Raw genomic sequence first — 12,240 nt, 5'->3', positions numbered from 1 at the left:
TGGAATTCTGAAATTTTGAATTTCTCAATTTCTGAACTTCCGAATTTTGGAATTTCTGATTTTCTGAAGTTCAGAATTTCAGAATTTTCGAATTTCTGAATTTTGAAATTTTTGATTTTTGAATTTTTGAATTCCAGAACTTCTGAATTTCTGAATTTCTGAATTTCTGAATTTCTGAATTTCTGAATTTCTGAATTTCTGAATTTCTGAATTTCTGAATTTCTGAATTTCTGAATTTCTGAATTTCTGAATTTCTGAATTTCTGAATTTCTGAATTTCTGAATTTCTGAATTTCTGAATTTCTGAATTTCTGAATTTCTGAATTTCTGAATTTCTGAATTTCTGAATTTCTGAATTTCTGAATTTCTGAATTTCTGATTTTCTGAATTTCTGAATTTCTGAATTTCTGAATTCCTAAACTTCTGAAATTCTGGATTTCTGAAATTTCAAATTTCTGAATTTCTGAACTTCCGAATTTCGGAATTTCTGATTTTCTGAAGTTCAGAATTTCAGAATTTCTGAATTTCTGAATTTTTGAATTTCTGAATTTTTGAATTTCTGAATTTTTGAATTTCTTACCTGAGCCACCAAAATCATTTCATTAGCTGAAATTGCCTTCAATTCAATCTGAATTTCCTCAAAATGCCAAAAATCGATAATCGATTGATCCAACAGACATTTCGAATTTTGAGTCGTTTTTTTTTTTTTCCATTGTCGTTTTTTTTTTTTCCATTGATCCAATTTCACCCAATTATCGATTTCTTTATTATTTGATTGCTCAGCGGTCATTGAGAAAATCGAAATTTCTTCAATTTCTTTGGAATCCAGGTTTTTTAAAATCCCAAAAATATCCTCAAAATTCGAATGTTGCATATGGAAAATCTTCACTTTTAGCTTGAAAATTTCCAGAATTTTCTGAAATTTCCTCACAAATTCTTCATAATTTGAAATGAAAAATGGCACTGGACACACGAATTGGAGAATATTGATTATCGATTTTTGATAGGTTAAAATGATTTGTAAATCTTCAAAAAATCGATTGGAATATTCGGAATCTTCTAGAATTTTTGAAAAATTTCCATAGCAAATTTCACAATTCTTTTCACCATTTTTCGAATATTGAATTCCAGTCCTTTCCAGATTTTCAGCATCCTTTTCGAAAAATTTCAAAACAATCATATCTCTAAAAATACTGAAATTCATTTGAATAATTCCAGAATTCATTGGAAAAACTTCGAGAAATTCTCCAAACTTCTTCGACACTTTTCGGAATTTTAATCTTAAAAAAATTATAATTTTTAATTTTTAGAAAAAAAAACTTACATTCCAGAAATTCCAGTTTTTTCGAATATATTGCTCAGCACAACATCAGGCATATCTTCTAAGTTTGGTGGTGTTGTCATTTCTGAAAAATTAATATTTTCGGAATAAAAGAAAGTTTTGATTCGAAAAATTGTGAAAAGTTTCAAAAATGTTCCCAAAAAAATTTAATGCCAAACTGATTAGAATTGATAAGAATTTTTTGATGTCATTCCCTTTTTTGTTGATTTTAGATTAAAGACATCGAGCAATGCGTCAAGGCACCAGAAATGCGTCGAGACACTAGAAATGCGTTAATACACCAGAAGCTTCCTTGACGCATTTTCAGTGTCTTGATGCATTTCTGTTCCTTGACGCATCTCAAGTGTATTGACGCATTTCCAGTGCTTTGGCGCAATTTCTGTGCCTCAACGCTTTTTGAGTGCTGTGGTCCCTTTCTAGTACTTTAGCGATGTTTCGGAGCCTTGAAGCATTTCTAGTGCAGTTTTGGGTCCTGGCGCAATTTTAGTGCCTTGACGCAACTGCGGTGCCATGACGCATTATTAGTGTCTTGGCGCGTTTCTCGTGTCCTTGCGCATTTTGAGTTTTCAGTGTATTGGCGCATTTTGGGTGCGTTGGCCCATTTTTAGGGTCTTGGTGCATTTTCGGTGCCTTGACGCTATTCTGGTGCCATGAGGCATTTCAGGTGCCTTTGACGCATTTCTTGTGTTTGGGGGTCTTTAAAACATTCCCAAAAATTGTGGAATAGTACAGATAAAAATTTTTTGATGAAATTTCCTTTAAGAATTAAAAAAAAACTAACAATGTCAAATTCTCATTAGACATTTTTTAAAGAGTCACCTCTCTCCTCCCCATCCGTATCTCTCTGTTTCCCCCTCCTTCCTGTACGCATTTCGGCCCCCTTTGCCTCGCCTGCTTCCGTGGCGCAATAGGCAGCGCGTTCGGCTGTTAACCGAAAGGTTGGTGGTTCGAGCCCACCCGGGAGCGAAATTTTTGTTCTCTTTTTTTTTCTTCTTTATAATGGGTTATTTAGGGTTTCGGGTGATTTTTATGAAACAATTATTGTGTTGTCAGAGCCAATGAGGTCTCTCAAGGCTTGGATTGGCGACAGCAGAAGAGGAAATTGAAGAATCCTGAATCAAGTTTTTTTTTCAATTTTTTTACAGGTTACCGTACCCAGGATAGTATTTCGATAACTTTTGACAATAAAAATGGTTGGAAATGGGTCCAGCGCTGGGAATAGAGCAATTGTAGATTCAACGGGAAGTCGAAAAATGATATCCAATAATGAGCAAGTGTAGAGAATGGTGACTGGTATATGCATGAGGATTATTGGGACCATGGCCTGTAATTTTTTTGAAAAAAAAACCCAAAAAATTAATAAAAACCTACCTGAAAAACCAGGGCAAAAAATAACTGCTTCTGAAGATTTTTGATTTTCAAGGATACGGTATTTGGGATTTGGACAAGTTTCATGATTTCAAAGTAGCATCGAAACCCGAAATATATTACCAAACAGAGAGAGGAGGCCTGAAAAATGCATCAAGGCACAAAAAATGTGCCAAGGTACTAGAATTGCGTCAAAGCACTAAAAATGCGCCAAGGCACTAGAAATGCGTCAAGGTACTTGAACTGCGTCAAGGAAATGAAAATGTGTCAATTCACGAGAAATGCGCCAATGCACTAAAAATGCGTCAAATCACCAGATATGTGTTAAAAAGTCTTTGCCGTAAAAACAACGCCTTGACGCATTTTTCGCTTCTTTGGACATTTCTCGTGCCTTGGCGCATTTTCGGTGCCTTGGCGCATTTTCAGCGTCTTGACGCTTTTTCGGTGCCTTGACGCATTTCTAGTGTATTGGCGCATCTCTCGTGCCTCGCGCATTTCTAGCGCTCTGAACACCAAAAACGCGTCAATCTACCGTAAACAGATATTGTAGCATTGAAACTACCATCGTTGGAATTCTCACGGAATTTGTGATTTTTGAATAAAAAAGTGGTCCTGTATATGCCACGTCATCGAGAGATAGGTTAAGACTTTTCAAGATGTCAGGCCTAAAAATTATTACTTGTAGTTTGTAGTCATTGCTCCTCACCCCACAAACTCGTCCATTTCAGGGAATGGAGAGTACGGTAGCCACGCATCAATATAGAAAAGTGCCAAATGCAAAAATGGGTATAAAAACCAAAAAATGATTTTTGGCCCTTTGAACTTTTGTAAAATCTGATTTTCGGTAGCCACAAATAATCGATAAGCAAAAATGATAACAAACATGCCCATGGAGAATCCGAAAAATCCACAATACAGACAATTCAAAAATTCGGCCCATTTTTTATCGAAAAATCGGTCCTTATATGGAATGACCACCACAAAACTCGGCCCAACTGATAAAACTCTCTGTAACTTTTTAATTATCAGTTCTAGATTTTTGAAACTTGAAAATTCCGATTTAGCAAGAAATTTCCGTAAAAATAAGTATAATCATGACCTACTTTTAAGCCGGTCGGCCCGCGGCGGCCTGGCAGCGGCCCAGATTTCTCAGGCCGGCCCATTTTTACAAAGTAGGTCATGATTATCCTCATTTCGACGGAAATTTTACGCCGAGTTCGAAAATTCAAGTTTCAACTGCATAAAACTAACCGTTTCAGCCAAAAAATCCAAAATTCCGTAGAAAATCTCAAAAAGCGAAACGCCAATCAATAAATACTTGTAATTTCCCATTTGCGCGGGAGACTTGAAAATTATCAAATTTATCAATAAAAAATTGGCCAGTACTGAAATCGGAGCAGTGTACAAAGGGAGGGATTTTGAGAAAATATCCATTTTCAGCCAAAAAAAAAATTTTTCGGAATAAATTTTATTTCGTATAGTCATAACTGAAACAAGGAAATTAGTAGCTTAAAAACAATTTTCTTATATTTCTCCTGGGAATTTCGTACCTAGAAATTTCTTTATGGAAAACAGTCTGATACGAAAAATGTTTTTTATTATGTTATATTTTTTTGGAAATCAGAGAACCGAACAAAAAAACACTTCCAGATCTGGAATTTTGTCTGAAATTTCAGTTGTTTTTTTTGAAATAGTGAAATTAAAGTTCGGCTTGTTGAGAGCTTCAAAATGAGTATAAACATGGCAAATTTTCAAAAACATTTTTTTTTTGAAAATTTCGGGATTTCGAAATTTTTCATTCCAAATGTTTATGCTAGAACGATGGAACTTGAATTTTCGACATCAGCAAAAAACTCCCGTCAAAATGAGTATAAACACGACCTACTTTGAAAATGAGCCGGCCTGCACGGTCTAGGCCGCTGCGGGCCGACCGGCTCAAAAGTAGGTCATGATTATACTCATTTTGACGGGAATTTTATGGTGAATCTGAATTTTTTATTTTCAAAAGTTCAAATCTTTCCAGAGAAAAGTTTCAGACAATTTTTCGAAAATTCCCTAGATTTTTTTTGTGGAATTTGACCTTTCTTAGACAAGAATTTTGAGATTGAAGAGAGTTTAAAAATCTGGAAAGTGGTTCAAAAACGTGAAAAACCCAGAAAATCATCATAAATTCAAAGGTCAAAGATAACTTCCTGCCACGTTGAAAAGTTTTGAAATTAAAAATTATGATTTTTCTTTTTTTCAAATTCATTACTTTCGCGCCCTAAATCTTAAATCCCAAAAAACGCTCTATCAAAAAATGGTTTCGTGGAGCCAGTTTCCACCTGAAATAAAGCGAAAAATCGCTGAAAATTATGATTTCATGAGCAGGTAATTAAGTGATAATTAGTCCCCTAATTACCCTAATTAAATCTAGGATTTCAATGAGAAATGCATGCCATGTGGATCGTCAAATTGTGGATTCAACGAAATTTCGAATTCCACGTGTCAGATTTGGGTACAAACAAGACAAATGTTTGATTTGTATTTATACGGGAATCGAGAAGTTTCTGAGATTGGAAATTCAAAAATGTGGAAATGGAGTTGTCCTTCATAAGTGAGCTAAAAATAAATATGAAATTTGAAATTTTTATAAAAATTGGGTCAAAATAAGTATAAACATGACTAGCTTTGCTGAAGTTTGATTGGTACCGTATAAATGACCGTAACCCAGTTATTTTCGTCGCAAATATCATGAAAATAATATTTTTGCATTCAGCAAGTCAAAACCTTCAAAATGAGTATAATCATGACCTATTTCTGAGAAATTTGAATTTCGCGCAGGGCTAGAGTGCAGAGAAACGAGGCACACTGCGTCTCTGACCCCGAAATTGAAACTTATCAAATATACGCCATGTTTATACTCATTTTAAAGGTCTCAACGTGGCAAATTCAAAATTTTAAATTTCGAAAAGTTTGGTGTAAAAATAAAAAAGTTATGGGAACTTTTGGAAATATCGACTTCTATAAATGTTCCATGTTTATACTCATCTTGAAGCTTGTATCACGCTGAAAATGCACTATAACACTTTTCAAACAAAATTTCGATCATTTTCAGATCCGAAAACAGTTTCGACACTTCCCGGATTCCACGAAAATTCATTTCATCTGAAAATCTTTTGAACTTTGGACTCTCAATTCTCAAAAATCTCCTTCACGATTCAATCGAAATCAATGCAATCGAATGGGATTTAGATGATTTCTTATTGGAAGACTCAAAAAATCCTGAAAATTATCTGAAAGTTTCTCAAAAAATTTTTGGATTCCAAAAATTTCATGTCAAGGAAATGGTGTCAACTCCGAGATCCGAGGAAACATATAAATTTTTCAATCGGTTTTTTATCGATTTTTCGCATTTCAACGAGCTGGAATGTATGAGAGATATTTTCGTTCATACGAGGATTGATAACTTGTATCCAGTGATTGCGTATGATATGGATGTTCCATTTTGTGGAAAATCGAATTGTAAGATTTTATGGGGTTTTCGAAAGCTGAAAATTGGTAAAAATTCGAGTTCAGCTCGTCAAGACGGTCAGAATGAGTATAAACATGACCTGCTTGACGCGTTTTTGGTACCTTGACGCATTTTCGGTGCCTTGACGTATTTTTGGCGCATTGCCGATTTTTTCGGCTCTGGTGTGTTTTTCACGCCTTGACGCATTTTTAGTGCCCTTGACGCATGTTACGTGTTTTGACGCATTTTCGGTGCCCTGACACATTTTTTGTGTCTTGACGCAAGTTTGGTGCCTTGCCGCATTTTCAGTGCATTGATGCATTCTTGGTGCCTCGATACGGTTTTTGTGCCTTGCCGCGTTTTCGGAGTCTTGACGCATTTTTTGTGCCTTGACGCATTTTCAGCCCTATCGTGTTTTTTGTGCTTTCACGCGTTTTGGGTCCTAATTCAAAAATTCAAATTATTTTCGAAAAACATTTCAGACCACACCCATCTCTGTACCGTAGCCGATGAAGAGTTTCGGACTCGCAGACGATGGGATTATGAGCTGATTCACGTAATAAATGGTGTTAATTATCATGCAATTGATTCTGGAACTTTTCGAGATATCAGTGAAATGTGAGAAAAATTTTAAAATGTTGATTTTCGAAATTTATCAATTTTCACTTTGAAATAATCAAAAAGTCGTCTGAAACTACCATATTTGACCTTTAAATTACCGTAATTTTCTCAGAGAATTCTCAAAATTTGACATCTAAAATTCTGAAAATTTTCAGCCCCATCCAAAATCCGGAACCTCGAAAAAGAACATGGGATCTAACGGATGTCATTTGGGAATACTCGTCGAAGTGTGGAAAATGGAGTCATGAAATGCCAACGTCGAAGGAGAGAGCATTGAGACAAAAATTTCATGTTTGTAGTTTTGAAACAATTTTTTCGAACAATTTTAGACTCTTGAAACTTTAAAATTTGAATTAAGCGCAAAATTTCCGTCTAAATGAGTATAATCATGACCTACTTTCAAGCCATTCGGTCCGCGGCCCAAAAACTTCAGGCAGGCCGATTTTCCAAAGTAGGCCGTGTTTGTACTCATTTTTTAATGCTGATTTCAAAAATTCAGATTTCAAAGTTTCAGGATAAATTGATTTTCGAAACATTTGAAAAACGAAAATTTTGGGAAAACTATAAATGACCGTAACCCAGTTCATTTTGACCCGAATTTCATGTAAATGATATTTCTAAAATCAGCAAGTCAAGACAATCAAAATGAGTATAATCATGACCCACTTTTAAAGAATTTTGTATTTCGCGTCGGTCAGTGTGCAGAGAAACGAGACACACTGCGTCTCTGACCCCGAAATTGAAACTTGGACAATATACGTCTTGTTTATACTCATTTTGAAGGTCTTACCGTGGCAGATTCAAAAATTTAAATTACAAAAAGTTTGGTCCAATAATTAAAAAGTTATGAAAAAAAAGTTCAAGATAAATTTTTTTCAGAATTTTTCAAAAAAAAATTGTATATGTATTAGTCGGTTAACGTGTATTTTAGAACTGGATTATATTAGGTTGGCAGGAAATTAACTGTCCATGTTTTTATTAGTAAATAACACAAACACAAGAATACTCCAGAATTAGCAATATGCACCGTCAAGATCCACAACATGTTGGCAATGTTCAGGTAACTCGTGGGTACCATCCCTCCAAAAGCCAGCTAGTGGCAAGTCAAAGTATCCCTCCAGTCCATTTTTGTGTTAAAGTCCTTAAGCTCCAGATGACGTCGTATACTTTTGAATAACCAATGATCTGATAAAGCTGAATCAAATCTTTAAGGGGGGTAACGGAGAATCGTCCAGCCAAAGCGGCTCAGGTACGGCGTGACTTTCCGTGAACATGAGTTTTTTCCATTTTTTACCTGCAGTCAAGTCAGACCTGAGCCGCTTCAGTGGGACCGTTCTCCCTCACCTACTTATAGTCCCGACTGATCTCTATCAGATTATTGGATATTCGGAGAGATACAACCTCATCTAGAGAATACGAAAATTTGCACCATTTATGTGAAAAACAGGAAAAAATGAATACGTTGATTCGCGGCTAGCTGGCTTTTGAAGGTATTGTACCCACAAGTTATCTGAACATTGCCAACATGTCGTGGACCATCCTAATCATTTTGTCCTGCCATCCTAATCATTTTGTTGAATAATGCAACCTTTTTTCTTTTATAATTGATTTATCAGAAGATATTAGGTTGGCAGGAAAGTAACTGTCCATTTTTGAATTAGTAAATAAAACAAAAACAAGATTAATCCAAGATTGACAGTATTTACCGTCGTGATCCACAACATGTTGTCAACATTTAGGTAACTCGTGGATACCATCCCTCCAAAAGCCGGCTGGGCGCGAATCAAAGTATTACTGTAGCACATTTTTTTTCTCATCGATAATGTTAAAGTCCTTAAGCTCCAGATGACGTCGTATACTTTTGAATAACCAATGATCTGATAGAGCTGAATCAAGTCTTTAACGGGAATAAAGGATAACCGTCCATCCAAAGCGGCTCAGGTACGGCGTGACTTTCCGTGAACCTGGTTTTTTCATTTTTTTACCTGCAGTCAAGTCAGACCTGAGCAGCTTCAGTGGAACCGTTCTCCCTCACCTACTTATAGTCCCGACTGATCTCTATCAGATTATTGGATATTCGGAGAAATACAACTTCATCTAGAGAATACGGAAATTTGCACCATTTATGTGAAAAACAGGAAAAAATGAATACGTTGATTCGCGGCTAGCTGGCTTTTGAAGGTATTGTACCCACAAGTTATCTGAACATTGCCAACATGTCGTGGACCACGACGGTGCATACTGCTAAACTTGGATTAATCCTGTTTTTGTATTATTCATAAATAAAACAAGGGACAGTTACTTTCCTGCCATCCTAATATTTGTTGAACTCACACAATTTTTATGAATGCGAAGTGCGCCTAATCGAAATTGGCGCGTCCGCTTTGAGCTTAATTATCTTGGGTCCCATAAAAGATACCAAAAAACTGTTAACTAATAAAATGTTAAGCATAATATCATCGACATTTCATCAATTGACCAAATTTTGATACCTTTCACAGGAACCGAGATATTTGAGCTAAGAGTGCACTACACCAAAAAATGGGAAAAACGCCAGAAGCACACAAAGTACGACAAGCACGTATCCACAAGTTATCTGAACATTGCCAACATGTCGTGGATCACGACGGTGCATACTGCTAATCTTGGATTAACCTGGTTTTTGTATTATTCACAAATAAAACAAGGGACAGTTACTTTCCTGCAACCTAATAGAAAAAAAATAACGTTGGGAAAACATGAAATTATGACTTACCAGATTTTCTGGCTCCGCGTCACTTCGAAACCGCGACACTTCGAAACCAGTCATTTCGAAACCGGTCACTTCGAAACCAGTCATTACGAAACCGAAAAAAAACACGGTCACGTGAAAATGAAATTAAAAATTCGAAATTTTCAGTCTTAAAATTGAAGAAAAAAATTGCAGCGTGAAAATTTCGCAGTTTCGAAATGACTGGTTTCGAAGTGTCGCGGTTTCGAAACGACTGGTTTCGAAACGACCGGTTTCGATCTGGGAATATCCAAGTAAATGGGAACAGGTCAAGGATAAAAATTGTTCAAGTTAAACGTTTATTATTTCAATAAAAAATGGAATAGAAAAAGAAAGAAATCAAAATTGGTAGAAAAATGATTTTGAGCCAAGTACTCCAACGAGATTCACGTTTTACCATCATGAATTCAGGAATTTCAAATTCCATCGACGCCTTCTGTTTATCTCTGCCGAATCCCCACGAATATTTCATTCGATTCATTTTTTTCATCAATTTTTGTCTTTTCCGATTTTCATCGTTTTGTATTTTTCGTTAAAAAATGTTCAAATCAATTGGTAGAGTTGGAAAAAAACACTTTTCAATGAATCCATTCCAAAATGGTTCTTGTATAAGACGACGTGGCAAATTCTGATGGTACCAATAGTCGAAAGGATCCGCGTGTTTTGGACAAAGACTTCCGATTCCACATTTTTGAGTCTGAAATTAGAATCGTCTTGAAAAATAACTAACTCTTTTATCATTCCACCAAGTTTTCGAAACTTAAATTTTCAAATTTTTCGCGTCAAGATCTTCAAAATGAGTATAAATAAGACGTATTTTGGATAAGTTTGAATTCCGGTCAGAGACACAGTGTGTCTCATTTCTCTGCACTCTAGACCTGCGCAAAATTCAAAACTTCAAAAAGTGGGACATGGTTGTACTCAAAATAAGCGTCTTGACTTCTTGAATTCAAAAATATCATTTTCACATAAGTTGGAACAGAAAGAACTGGGTTATGGTCATTTATACAGAGGATATCATGAATATATGAAAAAGCATTAAATTATCAAAACCCTGTCATGTTTATACTGATTTTGCTCCTTAAGACCTTCCAAACTTAAAAGTCACATTTTCTTGAAACTCACGTCATGAATTGCTTTCAACTCTTTTGCAAAACTCTCCTGACACCGATTGACCCACATTCCACATGGACTCCTTTTTGAGTGGGTAACATTACCATCTTTGAAACGATAGTCTTCAGAAAATGACCAATCCTTATCACTTGGCTCACGATGAGTGAACCAATAAAGTTCACCATCTCCATTTTCTTCTATACGTCTATTTAGTTGGTCCACAAGAGCATCCAAGTCAACTCGTGGGTCATGTGTGTAATAATGGGTGAAATCTGAAAATTCGATAGCTTGTTTTTAGAAAATTTATAACATTTAAGAATCTTTCGACCGTCGCTGCGAGCTGATTTCAACAATTAAAATTGCCAATTACCAAAACTATTTCAAAACTCACACATTGCTTTTCCGGAAACAAAATCAACGATTCCATAATCGTAAGCACTGATCAAATTCATACTTTTCGAATGCAAAATGATTCCGAATTTTCGAATTATTTCCACTTTGTTCCAATCGCAAATTTCTTCTAAATATCTCAAATGAATCTCATCCGTACCCATAGCCAATTCCAATTCTTTAACACTAAATTTTGATATCCCCAAAAGTTTTTTCATCTGTTTTCCAAGTTTATCGATATTGCAATCTTCAAGCTCCCATTCCATTGTTGAAATTTGAATTGATTTGTGAGCCAGTAGGGATTTAAGAATGAGCAATCCCTCATTCAATGACAAAGCGAATGGAATGAATTTTCGAGTGGAATCTGTCAAGTAGTGCGAGTTTTCACTTCTGGAAATTTCACATTTTTTCGGTGTAAAATTCAACTTCAGCATGACAGAAGCTTCAAAATGAGTATAAACACGACATGCTTTGAAGAAGAACTGTTTTTGCGTCAAGTCACCAGTAATGCGCTAAAGCACGGAAAATGCGCTAGGACACTAAGAATGCGTCAAGGAACGAAACATGCGTCGATACACTTTGAATACGTCAAAACACGAAAAACGCGTCAAGGCGCCATAAATGCGTCAAGAGCATAAAAAAATCAAAATTCTTCAACATATGGCATTTTTATACTCATTTCGACCCAATTTTATGAAAATTGAAAATTTCTTATTGATTCATTGCTCACTTGAAAACGACAACTCCATTCTCAAATTTCAGAATTTCCAGTCTCAAAAACTTCTCGATCCCCGTATAAATACAAATCAAACATTCGTCTTGTTTGTACCCAAATCTGACACGTGGAATTCGAAATTTCGTTGAATCCACAATTTGGCGATCCACATGGCATGTATTTCTCATTGAGTTTCTAAATTTAATTAGGGATAATTAGGGGACTAATTATCACTTAATTACCTGCTCATGAAATCATAATTTTCAGCGATTTTTCGCTTTATTTCAGGTGGAAACTGGCTCCACGAGACCATTTCTATAATGAAAGGGAAATTGATTTTTGTCAAGAAATTTGAATTTTCAAATTTCAAATTTAACGTGTAAAACCTCGCAAGAAGTTCAAACAAGAAATCGCAGGTCAGAATTTGTA

At 35.5% G+C, this 12,240-nt stretch overlaps 3 protein-coding genes and 1 non-coding gene across 4 annotated transcripts; 2 read left to right on the top strand and 2 right to left on the bottom strand.

Moving 5' to 3' along the window:
• Positions 1-1,319: 1,319 nt before the first annotated feature.
• Cbr-str-217 lies at positions 1,320-4,143 on the bottom strand (the record flags this gene model as incomplete). The annotated part of the gene is made up of 6 exons (XM_045238450.1): positions 1,320-1,405; positions 2,497-2,665; positions 2,713-2,742; positions 3,242-3,374; positions 3,416-3,717; positions 3,961-4,143. The coding sequence occupies 6 exons, from the start codon at positions 4,141-4,143 to the stop codon at positions 1,320-1,322; spliced, it is 903 nt and encodes a 300-aa protein (XP_045096536.1).
• On the top strand, positions 2,235-2,307 carry CBG28406. The gene has a single exon. It is a non-coding gene (tRNA).
• An 865-nt stretch (positions 4,144-5,008) lies between the features above and the next one.
• On the top strand, positions 5,009-7,168 carry CBG27309 (the record flags this gene model as incomplete). Its single annotated transcript, XM_045238449.1, has 5 exons — positions 5,009-5,079; positions 5,126-5,305; positions 5,807-6,213; positions 6,685-6,820; positions 6,979-7,168. 5 exons carry the CDS (start codon positions 5,009-5,011, stop codon positions 7,166-7,168), a joined length of 984 nt encoding a protein of 327 aa, XP_045100119.1.
• Positions 7,169-10,125: 2,957 nt separating this feature from the next.
• Positions 10,126-12,124, bottom strand: CBG18619 (the record flags this gene model as incomplete). Its single annotated transcript, XM_045238447.1, has 5 exons — positions 10,126-10,290; positions 10,719-10,978; positions 11,098-11,486; positions 11,827-12,006; positions 12,054-12,124. 5 exons carry the CDS (start codon positions 12,122-12,124, stop codon positions 10,126-10,128), a joined length of 1,065 nt encoding a protein of 354 aa, XP_045096537.1.
• Positions 12,125-12,240: the final 116 nt, after the last annotated feature.

The sequence above is a fragment of the Caenorhabditis briggsae genome, assembly GCF_000004555.2.
Source record: "Caenorhabditis briggsae complete genome, chrV, whole genome shotgun sequence".
Lineage (NCBI taxonomy): Eukaryota > Metazoa > Nematoda > Chromadorea > Rhabditida > Rhabditidae > Caenorhabditis > Caenorhabditis briggsae.
This window is presented reverse-complemented; position numbering and strand designations above follow the sequence as displayed.